We start from the raw sequence: 17,079 nt of genomic DNA, 5'->3' as shown, positions 1-17,079 counted from the left end.
GTGAGGCTTCTGTCAAGCCACTTACCCTCTCTGATCCTAGCCGTGGGTCTGCACAGGGTGGGGAAGGTGCCATGACCCACTTCCTGGGTTGGCAGGAGGGCCAGAGTGGTAGTGTGCTGGTAAACATTTAACTTCTGGCTCCCTAGGCGAGGGGGAATCCATGCTTTGTTGATCTCCATGGTGTAGACGGTCCTATCATGACCTATTTCAAGCTACCCAAGAGAAGTCATTGGACAGAGTTGAGAAACCGCAGCCAACACAAGTGAGTAGAACCACCAAACAGATACAAGAAATGTAAATAACCTCAGGAACACAGATAATAGTAAAGCCTAGTAAAATCAAGAAGCAGTGTGCTGGGCAGCCCTGGTGGCTTAGTGGTTTAGTGCCGCCTTCAGCCTGGGGTGTGATCCTGGAGACTCGGGATCGAGTCCCATGTTGGGCTCCCTGCATGGAACCTGCTTCTCCCTCTGCCTGTCTGTCTCTCATGAATAAATATATAAAATCTTAAAAGAAAAAAAGCAATGTGCTTTGAGTGTTACTGTTTTTTGCTTGTTTGGGTTTTGGTGGGGAGGGGTTTTGGGGTTTTTTTTTTTTTTTTTGCTTGTCCTCTAAGATATAATTGACATATTACTTGTAGGTATATGACACGACTTGCTATTTGATATACAAATATTGCAAAATGACTACCACAGTAACTCTAGTGAACACCCATCGCCACATAGCTACAAATTTTTCTTCTTGTGATGAGAACATTTTACTACCTTTGTTTTTAATATAACACATTTAAATCTGAATTTATACCGCTTTATTTATGTATAAATATTTATTTATTTACTGTTCCCTAACTTCTTGGGGTGGGCCTCCCCATCAGAGTTGGACAGGTCCAGAAACATAGCAGTAGCCCCTTGCTCCACCAGTTGCTCCATTGTGGCCAGACAGACCTAGCCGAGAGGCTCTTTCAGTAATTACAGCAACCAGGCCCTTCAAGCTCCGACATGCTGCAGCCACCTTGTGCCAGCCTCTCCCCGTTACTAAATTTTTTAAGATTTTATTTATTTGAGAGAGAGAGCAAACAGAGGGGAGGGACAGAGGGAGTGGGAGAAGCAGACTCTCTGCTGAATTCACAGCCCAAAGCAGGGCTCAATCCCAGGACCCTAAGATCATGACCGGAGCTGAAGTCAGAGGCTTAACTGGCTGAGCCACCCAGATGCCTCCCCTGCTGCCATTATTTTTTCAAATAATGGCTATGTTTAAAATGATTCCTAAGAAGGTAGTGATCTTGTTTCTGGCCCATATGAATGCCTCAAGTGCACCACTCACTGACCCACAGCAAGAGGATGTGCCGGGTTTCAGGCATCCAGAAGAGGCCCAACTTCTGCCGAAGGGGTTGCTGGGCCCCTGAGCAAACATTAGAGGAGCAAAGGGAGGAGCACACTGACTTCAGTGCCCACAGGCAGGCCTCGGTTTGCCCGCCACCCCACAGCTCCTGTCCCAGTTCACATGTGGCAGGCACAAGAAAGGCCCTTACCAGGGTTGTATGGCTGGAGTTGAATGGGTCTCCAGCTATATGTTTAATAAAGATTAGACTCAGAGCTCAAATGTGGCAGACCAAGATAATGTTCTTTTTATATTTGGGGAAACTGAGGCCCACAGAGGGAAAGGATTTGCCCAAGGTCAAGTAGTAAGCTCTCCAGAGGCCAGATCCGTCCTTGGTTTTGCTGATCAAGATACCTCAAGTGGGTCTTGTAGTTGAAGAGGCCAGTGACAGCTTCCTCAAAGGTCTTCAGGAGCATGACAGTATCTCCCACAGGCCCATCTCCCCAATACCAGGAGTGCCTCCTTGAGCCAACTGCCTCCCTGCCTCAGAGCCTATCCCTGATCCCCACCTCCAAAACCAAGAGCCACCAACCTGCCAGGGCTCTTCGATGGGGTGACCAGGAGCCCAGACAAGTAACCTCACAACAGGCGCACACACTCTCAGGAAGGCTCATCTCCAAAAGTCCCCACTGAGAGGGAGGTTGGGGATGGAGATGGGGCAAGACAGAGCTGAGGGGCAACATGGGAGGGGCATCAGGGCTGGTTAAGAAAAATCCTCAAGATTGTTCAAGAGCTAAAGTATTTCCAGCTGAGGAACAGTGGCAGGTGGGATGGGAGAGGCTAGGAGGCAAGTGATAGGGAAGGACACAAGGCTGTGGCAATGTTGAGAGCTGTGCCTGACTCTGGCCAGCAGCTCCTAGTTTTAGGGGGAGCCCAGAAGGTGGAAGATACTCAGTGATCAGGGAACTGATGGCAGAATCCAAATGTCATAGGGATGCAGGTGCGGGTATACCCCCCGATGGGGAGATGGAGAGGGCCCAGGATTAGAGATGGGCCCAGAAGGGGGCAGAGGACTGGAGAGTTGAGGGGGCTCAGAGCATTTAAGGGAGCTGGAGAGAGCAGCCAGATATTGGGCAGAGGTCAAGGGGGGGCCAGGGAAAGGAACCCAGCTGGTGTGGGATGAGATGAGCCCCATCACAGACTCCCAGCCATCACACTCACCTTGCTGCTAGACACCCCTCAGAGCATAAGCCACAACCTGAGCCCCCATCCTGTCTCACCAACAGTCCCGCCCCATCTCTTGATCCCTGTCAGTCCCCATCCAGGGGCAGGGGTTCTCTCTGGGGAAGGGTTAGGCCCCATGTCTACACCCAGGCTGCGAGACATGGCCAGAACTGATTTGTGGCTTGGCACCGGGCCAAGTGACAGGGACCTAGGCCTGCTTCTGCCCTGTGCTCCACATCCTGAACCCCACTCCCCGCTCTTCCACCCCTCAGATGTTAGCAGCCAAAAAAGGGGCTGGCCCAGAATCAAGGAGGAATGCCCCTTCAATGCTCCCAGGGACAGCCCCCGGGTCACTCCCTTTTCCCCAAGGCTCCTGAGTCTCCGGTGATAGTCTCTGTGACACTCGTACAGGGGGCTGTCTTCACCTCAGGCACCTTCAGACACAGGTAGCATCCCCTCCAGAGGTGTTGGTGCTTTAGGAGGCTTGCTGAGAGGTCAATGCCCAAAGATCCCAGGCATCTGCAGGGGAGCGTTGGTGGGTGGGGAGGTACCCAGCAGGCCCTGCGCTGGTTACTGTAAGTGACATATGGCAGAAGTCAGCCTCCACGTTTGAGGGCCCCCGGGCCTGCTCCCCACTGCCATACCCCTGCTCATCCCCAAGAGAAAAGAAGAGAACGCAACTTCTTGAGAATTTATTGGCTGGGGGCTGTCCTGCCTTCCAACCAGGCCTGAGCAGATCAGCTAGCTGGAGAATCAGTCCTCAGGGTACCCCCTATGGCACCCCTGCATTTCTTCGGGTACCTGCTGCTTTTTGGTTCAGCCACACTTTTGCAGGGCCAAGCCACTGGGCCTCCTGGGTTCCCAGACTGCTAAGTGATCTGGGCTTCCCCTGTCTGGGCCTGTCTGCTTATCCTCCATGGGAGGATGTTACTTTCCTGTCAAAAGACAGGTCCACTCCCTCTCGGTATCACAGATTCCAAGGAAGCAGATGGGGTTTAGGTCTCCCATTCCTGTGAGTCATGGCAGCTGCTGCTCCTTGAGGTCTTTGTTCTCTTAGTTTCCATCTGGCTCAAACATACCCGGGCCTCAGACTCAGGGAGCCAGGCATCCATCCGTACCCCCTGGCAGGAGGAGGAAGTTGGACTAGAGCAGTGAATGGGCCAGTTATCAGGGTGGGGTCAGGAAGAGCTGGGCTTCTCCACTGAGGGGTAGAGCTTGCGTAGGCTGGAGTCCAGGAGGAAGTCCACTGACCTGTGGGGTGGTGGACAGTGATGAGCAAGTAACCACTGGGAGCTAGAGGGGGGAAAGGGAGGTAGGAGGTCAGGGCTAGGAAAGGGACTCCTAGATGCAGGACACAAGTGCCATCCAGGTAGCAGACATCATCCTTTTCTTTGTTCAGCTGGGGAAACTGAGTCATAAAGAGGGTAAAAAGCTCACTTAGGGCCTTTATTTAAGCTATGTTCCCTTGGGAAGAGACTGCTCTTCTCACTCTATGTTGATCTGGTTGAGTTGGCCCCATCTCTGGTTCTAAGAGCAGGCAGATGACCCAAGTGTGGCCAATCAGAAAAGAGAAATTGGCTCAGGGGAGGGCACTGAGTCCAGAATAGACCCATGACAGCCTTCCTTGGGATTTTCTTGGTCAGTTATGAAAAGCTTCCTCTGGGGCTTGCTAAACTGATGAGATGGAAGCTAGGAGCTGCTGGAGGCTATTTCTGCTCCCACGTGGGGAAAATGAGTGAAGCCAACATAGGGTAGTGTGGAAAGAAGAGCAGTAGGATGGGGAGATCAAGACCCCTAAAGACATCATTTGGGTGTCTAGATCCAGCCATGCCTGAAAGCAGCATAACTCTGGACTTTTCAGTTTCATGAAACAATTAATTCTTATTTTACTTAACCCAGCTTTAGTCGGGTTTCTGTTACCAAAACCTCCCCAAACCCATCCCCTCCAATTTGCACCTGTTCCTGCGTGCCTCTGGCTGTTCTGTGACACTGGGCTTTCTTCCTAGAATCTACTGGTCCTGTGTCCTATACCCTCAAGGCACCTCCCAAGCCTTTCCTGTCAAATACCTGCCAGGACAGAGTCCTTTCTACCTCAGGAGCCCTGACTGCCAGCCCTGCCTCTGCTGCTATTGTTTTCTGCAAAGTGGGAACACCCCACTTCTCTCGGAGCTTATCTCCACCTGTAGAGTGGATGATCCCTGAGGCTGGGAGGGGCACCCACCTGTCAATGGGATGGATGATGACAGGGATGACCAGAAGCCCCAGTGCAGTGGTGGTCCACTTGCGGACAGACAAAGGCCAACGGGTGGCAGTGCCCAGGATGTAGAGAGAAGCAGCACACACACGGTTGATAGTGAAGCCTGGGATAGCCACAGAAGCCAGAGCCTGCCACACAAAAGTGTCCACCACAGCCACGGTCACCCTGGTGCTGCGACCTGCCTCCGGGCTTGGTACCTGGTAGGAACAAGAGACAATTAATCCAGCAGGGGAAGAGGTGGGAAATCCTGTGGACAAGGGAATGAGGCTGGACCAGGGCAGGGAAGGGGCCAGTGGGGATGGGGACAGAACCACACTACTGTCAGGTTCTGGACTGTGCCAATTCAGGCCTGAGGGTGGACTCATTCACATCCAGAACTGGGGTACAGACTGTGTCACATGCAGGGCTAGGGGTAGGGTGCACTACCTACAAACAGGACTGGGGTATGGACTGCAACAGGCAAGGTTGTAGGGATTGGATTCGTCCACCAGGGATTTTGCCACATGCAAGGCTGTGGTAAATCACAAAGGGAGTGGACTAGGGTGGGGGGTTGAGGGGCAGGCTAACACTCACGTCTCCTGCCTTCTTGCCCTTGTCAATGGCATCGGCCAGCACGTAGGAGCTGGACACACCATAGCTCAGCCACACCACAGCTGCTGGCACCAGGGAACGGAATGCCTCTCCCACCTCATTGGCATAGCCTGTTGGGGAGAAGACATTTAATTCTGGTGTAGGGAGTGGGGTGCCTGGGTGGCTCCATCTGTTAAGCATCTGACTTGATTTCGGCTTAGGTCACGATCTCAGGGTTGTGAGATGGAGCCCCACGATGGGCTCTGTGCTGAGCTTGGAGCCTGTATAACATTCTCTCTCTCTCTCTCTCTCTCTCTCTTACTCTTTCTGTCTCTCTAAAAAATAAATAAAAATAAAAATAATAAAAATAAAAAAATAATAATTCCGGCTATGGGGAAGGGAGATATTTTGCTCCACGAGGGGGCACTAGTCCTAATCCCAGCCCGCTAAGCAGTAGCTGGGTGACCTTAGATAAGTGATTTTATTTCTCTGAGTTTCAGTTTCCGGCTCTATAAAAAGGCACCTATGAAGTCCACCTCGACTCCGGGGCCATTGCGGGAGAGCTGGGTACAGTCACAATTATTCCCTCGCCCCCCCCGGCCTGGGTTCTGGAAGCACGGGCGCCAATGGGGAGCAGGTCGGCTGATGAGGCCCTCAGCACGTGCCAGGTCCTTCCAGGGCCTCACCTCCCTCTACCCGTACAACTACCACTCCACGAACACTGTGCTCATCTCTATCTGCCAAGAAGAAAACCGAACACCAAGCAGAGCCCGTATGAGGGCCAGATGCCCACTCCACGGCCAGGGTCCCGACGTCCCCTCAGCGCCTTCCCCCCCGGCCCTGGAGCTTAGGCCTGGGGGGCTGATCCGCGCAGGGCCGAGCTGCGGGGCCTCGGGCAAGTGTCTGGCCCTCTCTGAGCCCGCTCTCCGGCGCAGGCACAATGAGGACTGCGGTCCTTCCCCCTTCTCCAGGCCTCTGGCTGGCGTCTGGCGACCTCTGCGTCTCCAGCCCCAGGGTGGGGGGTCACCGTGCCCCCGCCCCTACTCACCTAGGTACCGCACCCAAGTGTCCCGGAAAAGGTCGCGCTCGGCACCCCGCGGGGGCGGCTCGGCCATGGCGCTTCTGGCTCGGCCGGAGCCCCTGCAGCCGGTCCTGCTGCCGGTCCCACCTCAGCTTCCACTACGGCTCCGGGCTGCCGCGGCGGGACCAGCCGAAGGTCCCGGACTGAAGGACACAGGTCGAGCTGTCCCCGCCAGCAGGGAGCGTCTGCAAATTACCCCGCGCACCGAAGCCCCTCTCCCGGGCTTGGGTTTCACAGATTCATATTCACGTTTCCTCCGGGGTTGAGTGGCTGTCGCAATCCTTACCCGCGACAGACTGTAGATTTGGAGCCCAGGAGACGGGGGTTCAAATGCGGCATGCTACACTTCCTGGTTACACTTTATAGCTGTGTGACCTCAGGCAAGAGACTGTGTACTCTGAGCCTCATTTTATTAATTTATTCAATGGGGAACACGGTGTTCACTCCAGGGACAGTTGCAAGGATTAATTATTAAGAAATCATTTATTAAGTTTACCACTGGCCAGACCGTTCGGTGAAGACTCTAGACAGGTTACTTTCTTAAAGCATCCCACCAACCTGGGACCCCCATTTTACAGACAAGGAAATAGGGGCAGACACACACACACACACACACACACACACAAATGGGTCACTTTCTCAAGTCATACAGCTAAGTGGTGAAGCTGGCATCTGAATCCAGGCAGTGGCTCCAGATCCTGCGCTCTTAAATTGAGCTGAGTTAAGGAGCCTGGGGGGAGGGTGGATATTTGGACTCCAGTGCCTTCCTGCCAGGTGCCATGTTCATATATCAAGTTCTGAGGTCTAACTGGATTGATGTAACCCCCAGACCACGATTCTTGTGGGAAGGACCTAGTATGAATGAATGAATGAATGAATGAATGAATGAATGAGGCTAAGGAAACAAGACATCAGGGAAGTGAGCAGAACCGAATGAGTGGTCTTGGGTAGTAGCGATTACTTAGAAACTCCTTCCCCAGCCTGACCTCAGTTTTTTCATGTGTACAATGAGTGCGCTTCACTAAAGCTGTGAATCCTTTGGATTTTGGAGGTATCAGCTAGCAAAGAGGCAGCCATTAAAGACAGGTAGTCCTGGGTTCAAATCCCAGTTGAGCCACCTATTAGCTACGTCTGTAAAACCCACTAGAGGCCCATATTTCCTGAGCGCTCACTTGTTAAGCCTCTCTTCTAAGCGCTGTGCGCGTATTATTTCCTTGAATCTTTCCAACAATCCAGGGCCATAACCACAGGGCTGTTGCCTGGTACCCAGAGGGCACTCATTTTAAAGAAATAGCTTTTTATGATTTTCAAATAAAGATTGGAAACATAAAGACCACTGATTCAGTATTAAGGACCTCATTTTGGGACACCTGGGTGGCTCCGTGGCTGAGCATCCGCCTTTGGCTCAGGTCGTGATCCCCGGGTCCTGGGATGGAGTCCGACATCAGGTTCCCCGCCCCCCCGCCCCCCCCCCCCCGCAGGGAGCCTGCTTCTCCCTCTGCCGGTGTCTCTGCCTCTCAATCTGTGTCTCTCATGAATAAATAAAATCTTTAAAAAAAAAAAAAAAAGGACCTCATTTTTAGTCCTCGGCGTCTCTTGTCATTTTATGGTTGTGTAGGGCAGCCGGATCAGCGGTGGTGACCTTGCAGGAAGCTGGGACTCGGCCAAATGCGATCTATAGCCCCGGAAACACCGGTAGCGCTGGCGGGGAATTAGGAGACGGTCCCTAGCACCACGTGAGCGTCGTTCGGCCGCTCCCCTCCCCCTCTGTGCCCCCCGCGGGCGCCGCGCTCTCCCCAGACCCGCACTCGTCCGTGCGCAGGAAACTTCCGGTGCGCACCGTGAGACCGAGTGGGGCGGGGCCTCCGCCCAAACCTTGAAGGTGGCCAGCAGCCCCCTTGGTGCCCTTAACAAAGATGGCGGAAGGCGGTCCTTCGGCTGGGCCAATCGGGAAGCAAGCTGGTCGTCGGGTCCCCTGGGAAGCGCGCGCCCCAGGGGACTAGCGGGTGGCTTCTGCGCGTGGACCCCACTTATTGGCGGCCGGGTGAGGCTACTGAGGCACAAATTCTGTCACTCTGAGTGAGGGGCAGTGAGGAGCTAGGTGGTGGGCATTGACTTCCATTCCCCGTGCGCTGAACGTTGCTTCTTTATTCATTGGTTAATTTTCCTAACAGAGCGTAGTAAACCAAGGTCTGGACGACGCCTCGTAAGCGGCCGGGCCGGCGCCCGCGCACCCTCAGGCGGCTCCGCTCGGCGCCAGCCCCGCCCCTTGCTCCTCCCTCCGCTTCGCCCGAGCGTCTCCGCACGCGGGGCCCGCGCCTGGCTCTCCCGCGGGCCCCGGCGGCGCCGCCTTCCCGTGTCCGTTTGCAGGGCGTGGCGTGGCGACACGTGCGGTCCCCGGTCGCTGAGCGCCTCCCGGGCCAGCCCTGCTTGTCGCCGGCCGGAGGGGCCGGGGGCCTTCCGGGCGTTGTCGCTGCCCCCAGATGCCAGGCCGGCCTTTGGCCCCCTGCCCGGGCAGCCTCCCCGCCAGACCCCAGGAACCCAAAGCACCCGCCGGACGCCTCCCCCAGAGATGGGACCGCCAAAGCCTTGCTGAGGTCAGTCAGGAGGCGGGCTGGCCGGCACCGTGGGACACCCAGACTGGGGAAGGCCTTCACCGAGATCTGCTGTCTTGATGTCACTTGTCATTTTTGTGTGGGATGCTCAGATGGAGAGTTACTTGATGAGAGGCTGGCGGCCCTGAGACGGGGCGGGGGTTGGACGCCTCGGCATTCACTCCCACCCTCAGCCTCCCTGGCCCTCCCCGGAGCTGGGATCCTGGAGGTGATTTCCCTGTGCTTTGTTTGCGTGGAAGGACAGTGGCTGGGTACCAAGTGTCTGTCCTGAGAAGCTAAGAGTCACTGACAGTAATTAGGGTCCCAAGAGTTGCAGAGGTCTCAAGGTGGCTTCCCTGTCTACCCCTGAGTGGGAAGATCTGTGCTGAGTCAGGCCATCTCCTGAGACCTGGTGGGAAACGCCAAGAGGTCCTAGCCTCAGAGATAGGAAGTTTACAAGAGCCCTTGACCCCCACCACCATGACTCTAGCAATCTGCTACCTTGCTACTCCTCATTATGATCTAGACTGGGAGCAAGTTCCTCCCCTACAGCCGGCTTCCCTGAAGTGTTAGGTCTCAATCTCTCTCCCTTTTTCTAGTTTCTTCCCTGCTGCCACCCCCATCTTCCCCTCCCTTCCCTTCCTGTCTCAGCTGTCACTGGACAGGTGAAGTTGGCACGGCTTATAGGATGGTGGATCCTATCATGGTGCCCAGCCCCGGGGGACTCTTAGTAATTTGAGAGGCACGGAGACCCTCTCCTGCTGCTCTCTCTCTTCCTAATTCTGAAATGAAAGTTCCCCAAATTCAGCCCAAGGTCTTTCTTGTAGCCCGGCTTTTTTTGGGCATCTGGGTACTGGGAAAATGATGGCTACAGGGACAGAAACTGACAGGGAGACACTGAGGGAGCCAGGTCTGCTGTGAGGAGAGGCATTACTTTGGGGTGACTGCCCCCAGTTGTTTCATCTTCTCTTCTGAGGCTTTGTCTGGAAGCAGGACCTCCACAGTGAAACTGACCTTCTTGGCATGAATGAAGCTGTAGGTGTTGTCAAACCGCAGGACATCTGAGGGGAGGCAGAAAACCAGACAGTCAGGCAATTCTGACAAAGGACAGCGATTTTTGTTGACTGAATAAGGCAGTGTGTGGTACATAATGAGGACCAAGGTGGCATAAGCAATTGTCCCTTACCTTCTGAAACTTCAGATCTTTACAGAGAGGGGGGAAAATATAAGAAAGACTATGCTGAGTGCCAGGATGAGTGAGAGAGGCAACCACATCTGTCAGTGGTTGGAAGGGGAGGGCCCTATAGACTGACATCTATAAAATCATGCAAAAGGCTTTTCAGAGGAGTTAGAGCTCGAACTGGCAAAGCAAAATCAGTAGCTGCAGTAGTTGTCATAATAATAACAGCAATGGTAACGATAGCTCCTTGGGTGTCTCAGCCCTGGATTGGTAATCTATATATACTATTATATTATTGCTCAAAATAACTCCCAAGTTCAGCATTAGTTCTGCTTTAGAGCATATAATAAAAAGGAGGTCACAGTGTTACACGGTGAGGAAGTGATGGTGCTGCAATTTCCCCGTGGCAGCACTGTTGCCTAACTTGGGCCCTGGAGAGACCAGCCCGGAGAAGGTAAAATATACAGAGTTTTGGAACCAGGAATTTATCCCACCAAAAGATAAATGGCCAAAGATGCGCACCGCATCCTTGTTTGTAATTCTGAAAGATTCGGAAAACTCAAAATGGGCATGAACTTGGCAGAGAAGGCTTTGAAGCCTTGGCCAAGGAACAGAATGCCTTTAATCTACCCCTTTTCTTTTTGAGAAGTTGTTCCCTTTTAGTCAAACAGCCGTTCAAGAGAACAGAGTGTGAGAACAAAAACACTGGCTCTGCCCTTTCCCTGTCCTGATCTTCTCTTTTTCCAGAAAAAAAAAAAAAAAAAAAATTTAAATAAGCCCCCCCCCCCCCAAAATGTATTTAAACCTGAGGTTTAACCTCTCCCCTCTCCTGCCCCTAGATAAAATGCATAGTTTAGATGTTGGGCAGACACACCACCCACACTTTCTTCATGGTGGGAAGTGAGTATTACTCATTGATATCCTCTCTGCCCCAGAGGTCTCTCAGAACCAGTAGTTCCAGAGTGGTTGAGCGTCTGCCTTTGGCTCAGGGCATGATCCCAGGGTCCTGGGATCGAGTCCCACATCAGGCTTTCTGCAGGGAGCCTACTTCTCCCTCTCCTTATGTCTCTGCCTCTTTCTGTGTCTCTCATGAATAAAATAAAATCTTAAAAAAAAAAAAAAAAAAAAGGAACCAATAGTCCCTCTGGAAAGAGGGACACTTCCTCACTATCCTGGATGACAGAGTCCCAGCAACCAGGATTAGTCATGCTGGGGGAGAGTTCTGAGCTCCTTGGATCGAGATGGCTCAGCCTTGTATAGTCTGTCCTCAGAAATGAGGAAGGGGCTATTGGAGGCCCAGGCCCCAGGGAAGTGGAGTTCATGAATTGCATGGTTCATTTTGACACTAATCATGTACTGACAGACCTGTAGAGCCCCCCTGAGGTCCTCCAGGTTAGGACTTCTCAACCTTTATTGGGGAACCAACCCCCTTGAGACTGATGAAAGCACACCATTTCAGATCACCTGGAGCCCATCATGGACCCTTGGGGGCAGAGTTTCCCATTGGGAAACGCACCATTCTGAAGAATGGTGGTACATGGGTGTAATCGTGTCCTCTCATTTATATATGGAAACAAATATGTATTCTAAATTAGCTTCCCTTTATTTCTCCTGACGAGCGATTCTGTCACTTTTTAAAGTACGTATTTAGGTGGGTTGTATTATCCATTAATTTCATTTCAGAATAGTAAATTAGACTCTGTATGTTATAAAAGAGAGGTGTTTGGTCTTTAAGCTTTACAGTCACTGCTCTGGGAAGTCTACAAACCCCAGATTAAGACCTGCTGCTCTGGGGGGGGTCCCTGGGTGGCTCAGCTGTTTGGCGCCTGCCTTTGGCCCAGGATGTGATCCTGGAGTCCCGGGATCAAGTCCCACGTTGGGCTCCTTGTATGGAGCCTGCTTCTCCCTCTGCCTGTGTCTCTCTCTCTCATGAATAAATAAATAAAATCTTTAAAAAAAAAAAAAAAAGACTCCTGCTCTAGAAGGGCCTTGCTGGCCAGCTAGTAGAACATGTGACTCTTAATTTCAGGGTTGTGAGTTCAAGCTCCATATTGGGCATGGAGCCTACTTAAATACAAAATAGGGGCTCCTGGGTGGCTCAATGGTAGAATGTCTGCTTTTGGCTCAGGGCATGATCCTGGGACCCCGGGGTCCTGGGATCGAGTTCTGCATCAGGCTCCCCACAAGGAGCCTGCTTCTCCCTCTGCCCACGTCTCTGCCTCTCTCTGTCCTCATGAATAAATAAATAGAAATCTTAAAAATAAATAAACACACACAAAAAGACCACCTGCTGTAGCCCACTCTCCTTATTTTAAGGAGAAGGAAAGCAAAAGCTAATTATTTAGAGACACTTGCTCAAAACACTTGGAGAGTTGGTTGCACAGCTGGACTCAGAAACCAGGCCTCTTGGAGCCTAGCTGGGCTCTTTTCTCCCCAGCACTGCCTGGCAGTACTGTTGAACCTTCATCCAGTGTTTTAGGTCTTTTAAACTATGTTTTGCACTCCTGGTGGACAAAGTCCAGATCTTTTCTCTGAATCCTCTTCTTTCCTAGTATTATTCTACACTCAGGCTCTCAGGAATTATTAGTTGAGAAAAAAATAAGTAAAATCAATTCAGACTTTGCTTCTCCACCTTACTAGTTAAGTACAGTTGGGCAAGGACCAGAATGGCCTGAGGTGGATCCATGTGCTCTTGCCTTTGGAGGCTGGCACAGAGTTTTAATTTCTCCACGGAGTGATTATGTTCCACTCCCAGGGAATCGCCTGGTTCTTCAAAAGCGCTGCCCTCCCACAGGTGAGCTTGTAACCTAATACTGGGTTCTTTATGGGCTCAGGTCTAACCTGAGCCATGGCTCCAGACAACAGCTGATCCCACCTCATTGTCTTTACACCTGGGGAGGGGACGTGGGTGCTGAGACCTGCCTCTAATCCTCCTTGGAATGGACAAGAAGCAGTTCCCAGTCAAGGCCCCACAGGCAGATAAATGTTCGATCTGGGAATGTATCCAAGAAAAGCTAAAATAAATTTGGGTTTGCAAACCTAAGCCAGATTATATTGTATTGTTCCTGGGTCCTTTCTTAGGCTGTTATCCTTCAGATAATATAGACAGTAATAGGCCATGCTGGGAAATGGGTTGGGTGCTGCTACTGGCTATATGATCTTGGGTAAATTACTCCCCTGGTCTGGGACTCCACTCTACCCCCTGTCACATCAGGGGTAGACCTGATCATCTCTAGGATAGGCTATGGCCTAGAGATCTGGACCAGAACTCGAGGATTCCCTCATGTCTTCTGTCTTTTGGTGTGTATGCAAGCTACTTTGTGGGAGAGATAACATCCCTTCTCTATACCTCAGCTTTCCTGTCCACTTAAAAAAAAAAAAAAAATCAAGCTTAGGGCACCTGGGTGGCTCAGTCACCTAGGCGTCTGCCTTTAGCTCAGGTTATGATCCTGGGGTCCTGGGACTGAGCCCCAGGTCGGGCTCCCTGCTCCATGGGGAGTCTGCTTGTCCCTCTCCCTCTCCCCCTACAATCCTCTCTCTCTCTCTCTCTCTAATAAAAATCTTTTTAAAAATTCAAGGTTATATATCAAATATGCTCTGTGGATAATAGTATCCGGGCTGGTGTGCTAGGCCTTGTTCTTGCTGAAGCATACAGTAATATGCCTTTTCCTCCAAGGACCTGGCTGCTTGCTCACTAACAAGCATACTCCTCCCTGGGGAGCCATACCACAGAGCATCTATAATAAAGGAGTGTTGGAGACCAAAGGTTGCCTGGCATGTGGGGAAGTACACAGCATCTGAAGTTGGGATGATGGTGTGAGACATCCGGGGGCTAGCTCCGATATCTCCTGGTGATGCTGCCCTAGAAATGGTGCATAGGGCCTTTCCCATCTCCAGCACCATCTCCACGATGGTCTTTTTTCCCCCACACAGGTCTTGCCCTAATTATTATAATGGTGACTACAGTGTGTTGAGTGCTTGCTGTACACCAGGCATTATGCTAAGTGCTGTCCATTTAATCATCATGTATCCCCATGAGGTAGAGAATTTGATCCCTATTATAGCAATCATGAAACTCAAGCTCAGAGAGGCTAAGTCACACGCCTAAGGACCAGTCAGTCTCAAATCCAAGTCAGCTTGATGATAAAGCCCTTGCTCTCATCGACTTTCCACACCTGGCCCATTGGCTCTGATGTAAAGAAAACTGGACATTTGAAGGGCTTTTTGTGTGTGTATGTGGTTTTTCTGCTTATAAATGTAGTACATGATCATTGTAAAATAACATAGTTGCAGAATTAGTGTAAGAAGGTAAAACCCTCTAGAAGCTTCCTACCATCCCAGAGATAACCACCATTAGAGTTAGCACAGATTCCCCAGAATTCTTTTCAATGTATACACTTAAAAAAACAACAACAAAGTGTGTGTATACCATATGCTGTTTCATTCTTTGTTTTTTTTAACATGTATCAGACATCTTACATGTCAATTTATTCTCTCAAATGGGTATAATGTATTCCATTGTATGCATGGGCCATAATTCATTTAACAAGATCTTTTTAAGACCATTTGGTTTATTGCCAGTTAAGGCTGCCAGGAACATCCTTGTCTCTATATCTTTGTGTCTTTGTGTCAACATTTCTGTAGGATAAATTTGCAGAAGTAGAATCACTGAAAGGAAATTTTAATTGATACCACAAAGTTGAAGGAGGTAAAACACTTTCTTTTTTTTCTTTTTTTTTGGAATTTAATCTTTAAGTAAAAACACTCAATTCCTCCTGGCTAAACTTCCTGTTCGTGTTCTGTACCTGTTTTTTGATCAAGTTGAAGATAAGTGAGACTCATAGGGTCAGGACTGGGCTTTTCAGCATTCTGCTCACCCTGGGATCCCTGCACCCACCGAGGCAGGTCTGCCTCTCTGATGTCTGGGGAAGGAGCATTCCCCAGAAATGTCTGGTCACAGTTACAGATCCAGTTAAACTTGGACCAGAGAGCAAGTGTTCTGAAACCTTGTGGTCACCTAGCACCATGACTCACCTCAACCTGGAAATATCAAGTCAGAGTCCCACCCTGCTGCTAACCAGGTGGGTCCCCTGCTTATTTCCCCTCCCCAAACCTAGGTTCCCTCATCTGTGTAAGGAGAGGGTCAAAATGATGGAGCCCTATGTCTAGTTCTCACGTCTGAGACCCTAAATCCTTAGAAGAAGAGGGACCTCACAGGCAGACAGCCAGGGCAGGGGCTTTAAGCCATGAGAGAGGTACTTACAGATGCCAGGATCACTGCAGGTGAGGGTCCCATCCTCAGGAACCAGGTGGGCATTGTACCTCTGGTTGGAAAGCACCTCTGTCATCTCCCCTGCCCGCTGCCGCTCCCCCACCTTGGTCTTCAGGAAAATCCCGAACCCAATGTCCGAACCGTCTGACATGAACTGCCACCTGCAGGGGACATCCTCTCATTCAGGCATGATTGCATCTGTGTGCGTGCTCTCGGTGGGGGGGGGGGTGTTCTGCCCCCAGGGTGGCTCCTCCCACCCCAGCCCAACCACTGGCACCTATGGCTGAAAGTCACGGGTGGCCATCAGGGTCCAGAACACTACCTGAGGACACAGCCAGGAAAGAGGATCTCATACTCCACTTGGTGTGAGGAGCCACGAGAAATCTGCACACTGTGCTCATACTGCTGTTTCACCTGATCTCGCACGTAATACTTCTTGGGAATGTCACCCCCATAGTTGATCTAGAAGCAAAGCACAGAGTGAACTGAAATGTGCATTTGAGCCAGGTTTCCCTGATGAGCCCTCGCCCCTATGGGCTATGCAGGGGACTATGCAGCTCATACCTTGGATTTGCACTTGGGGTTTCCATCGGGATCGGTCATGGTGCCCCCATACTCCACAGGCAGCTGGTCAGGGCTGACATATTTCAGTAAAACCTCCTTCCAGTTTGCTGGCAGCAGAGGGGAAGGAAGGAGGAAAAAAGGATCGTCACTAGACAAGATTTCCTCACTGCCCTGTGGTCAACACAAAAGAGGCAGGAAAAACCTGTCTGCCGCAGCACGCAAAATGCAGGCATTGTAAGCACATGATGTGCACTCAGCTCCGCAGAGGGTCCAGGAGGAGCCATCACCCAGAGGACTGCCCTTTCCCTGGACTAAGAATCAGGATATCCAGTGTCCTATCTCCATTGCCTCTGGCCAGTTGAGGAACCTTAGGTCAATCCCTTCATTCTGAGCCTGGTTCCTCCTGCCCCACAGGGCTCCAGTGGGAGGGACGGGAACTAAGTCCTTGAGAAGGTGCTGTTAACTGTTAACTGCCCCCAGACGTGTCTGAGAGTAAATCATCACCCTCAGGCAGGTGATACAAATATCTGGTATGCGATCAGAGGGCACAAAGAAAAGAGGGAAGGGCATCCCCTGCAGAGGGAACAGCATGTGTAGCAAGCAGGAGGGCCTGAATCGCCCAATCCGCCCTGGTTAGACGGAATTCCATCCAGGAAGGTCCAACCACATGTCTCCTCCCCTACTTTTACCTACATGGAATCGTGCTCAATCGTGACTTACTGACTGCGCCACTATAGAGAGGCCCCTTAAATGGGTTTCCTTGGCTTTACCCCAGCCACGACTTCACTTCTGCTGTTTTTCAGGCTGTCTAGCTGCCAGTGACTCGGCTCCTTTTTCTTTCTTTTTTAAATAACCAAGTCCTTTCCTGACTAGGAGAGTTTGAGTCTAGTGCAACCAGTGCTGAGAACCACTTCACCAACTCCAAATTCCTAAACCACTGTCAGCCAAGTACAATATTTTGATACTGGAAACCTTTTCATGCTGACCCTAGAGACCATAAATAGGCAGCAGCTTCAAGCC

At 51.4% G+C, this 17,079-nt stretch overlaps 2 protein-coding genes across 8 annotated transcripts in view; both read right to left on the bottom strand.

Annotated features, from left to right (window-relative positions):
* Positions 1 to 3,218: 3,218 nt before the first annotated feature.
* On the bottom strand, positions 3,219 to 6,719 carry MTFP1 (mitochondrial fission process 1). The gene is made up of 4 exons (XM_072803228.1): positions 6,417 to 6,719; positions 5,372 to 5,499; positions 4,763 to 4,995; positions 3,219 to 3,792 (listed from the first exon to the last, which is right to left on the bottom strand). Exons 1-4 carry the CDS (start codon positions 6,481 to 6,483, stop codon positions 3,720 to 3,722), a joined length of 501 nt encoding a protein of 166 aa, XP_072659329.1. The 5' UTR covers positions 6,484 to 6,719; the 3' UTR covers positions 3,219 to 3,719.
* Positions 6,720 to 9,846: 3,127 nt separating this feature from the next.
* SEC14L2 (SEC14 like lipid binding 2) overlaps positions 9,847 to 17,079 on the bottom strand; it is a 19,771-nt gene continuing 12,538 nt past the window's right edge. For 4 of the 7 annotated variants that reach the window (XM_072803219.1, XM_072803225.1, XM_072803224.1 and 1 more), the window contains 4 exons: positions 16,060 to 16,166; positions 15,818 to 15,957; positions 15,487 to 15,656; positions 14,642 to 14,891 (listed from right to left, as the gene is read on the bottom strand). In XM_072803219.1, coding sequence (XP_072659320.1) covers positions 14,719 to 14,891; positions 15,487 to 15,656; positions 15,818 to 15,957; positions 16,060 to 16,166 — 590 coding nt within the window. In that variant the 3' untranslated portion in view covers positions 14,642 to 14,718. Of the gene's footprint in view, positions 10,105 to 14,641; positions 14,892 to 15,486; positions 15,657 to 15,817; positions 15,958 to 16,059; positions 16,167 to 17,079 lie in introns of those variants that run through there. The other 3 variants (XM_072803222.1, XM_072803221.1, XM_072803223.1) reach the window with 2 other exon arrangements.

The sequence above is a fragment of the Canis lupus genome, chromosome 27, assembly GCF_048164855.1.
Source record: "Canis lupus baileyi chromosome 27, mCanLup2.hap1, whole genome shotgun sequence".
Taxonomy (NCBI): Eukaryota; Metazoa; Chordata; class Mammalia; order Carnivora; family Canidae; genus Canis; species Canis lupus.
The sequence above is the reverse complement of the archived record's forward strand: the minus strand, read 5'-3'. Positions and strand labels throughout refer to the sequence as shown.

Excerpts from the sequence above, each read along its gene's own strand:
- MTFP1 (XM_072803228.1), bottom strand. The coding sequence starts at position 6,483 with ATGGCCGAGCCGCCCCCGCGGGGTGCCGAGCGCGACCTTTTCCGGGAC. Across the intron at positions 5,500-6,416 it reads CACTTGGGTGCGGTACCTAG|GCTATGCCAATGAGGTGGGA; the intron begins GTGAGTAGGGGC and ends TCTCCCCAACAG. Across the intron at positions 3,793-4,762 it reads ATCATCCATCCCATTGACAG|GTCAGTGGACTTCCTCCTGG; the intron begins GTGGGTGCCCCT and ends ACCACCCCACAG.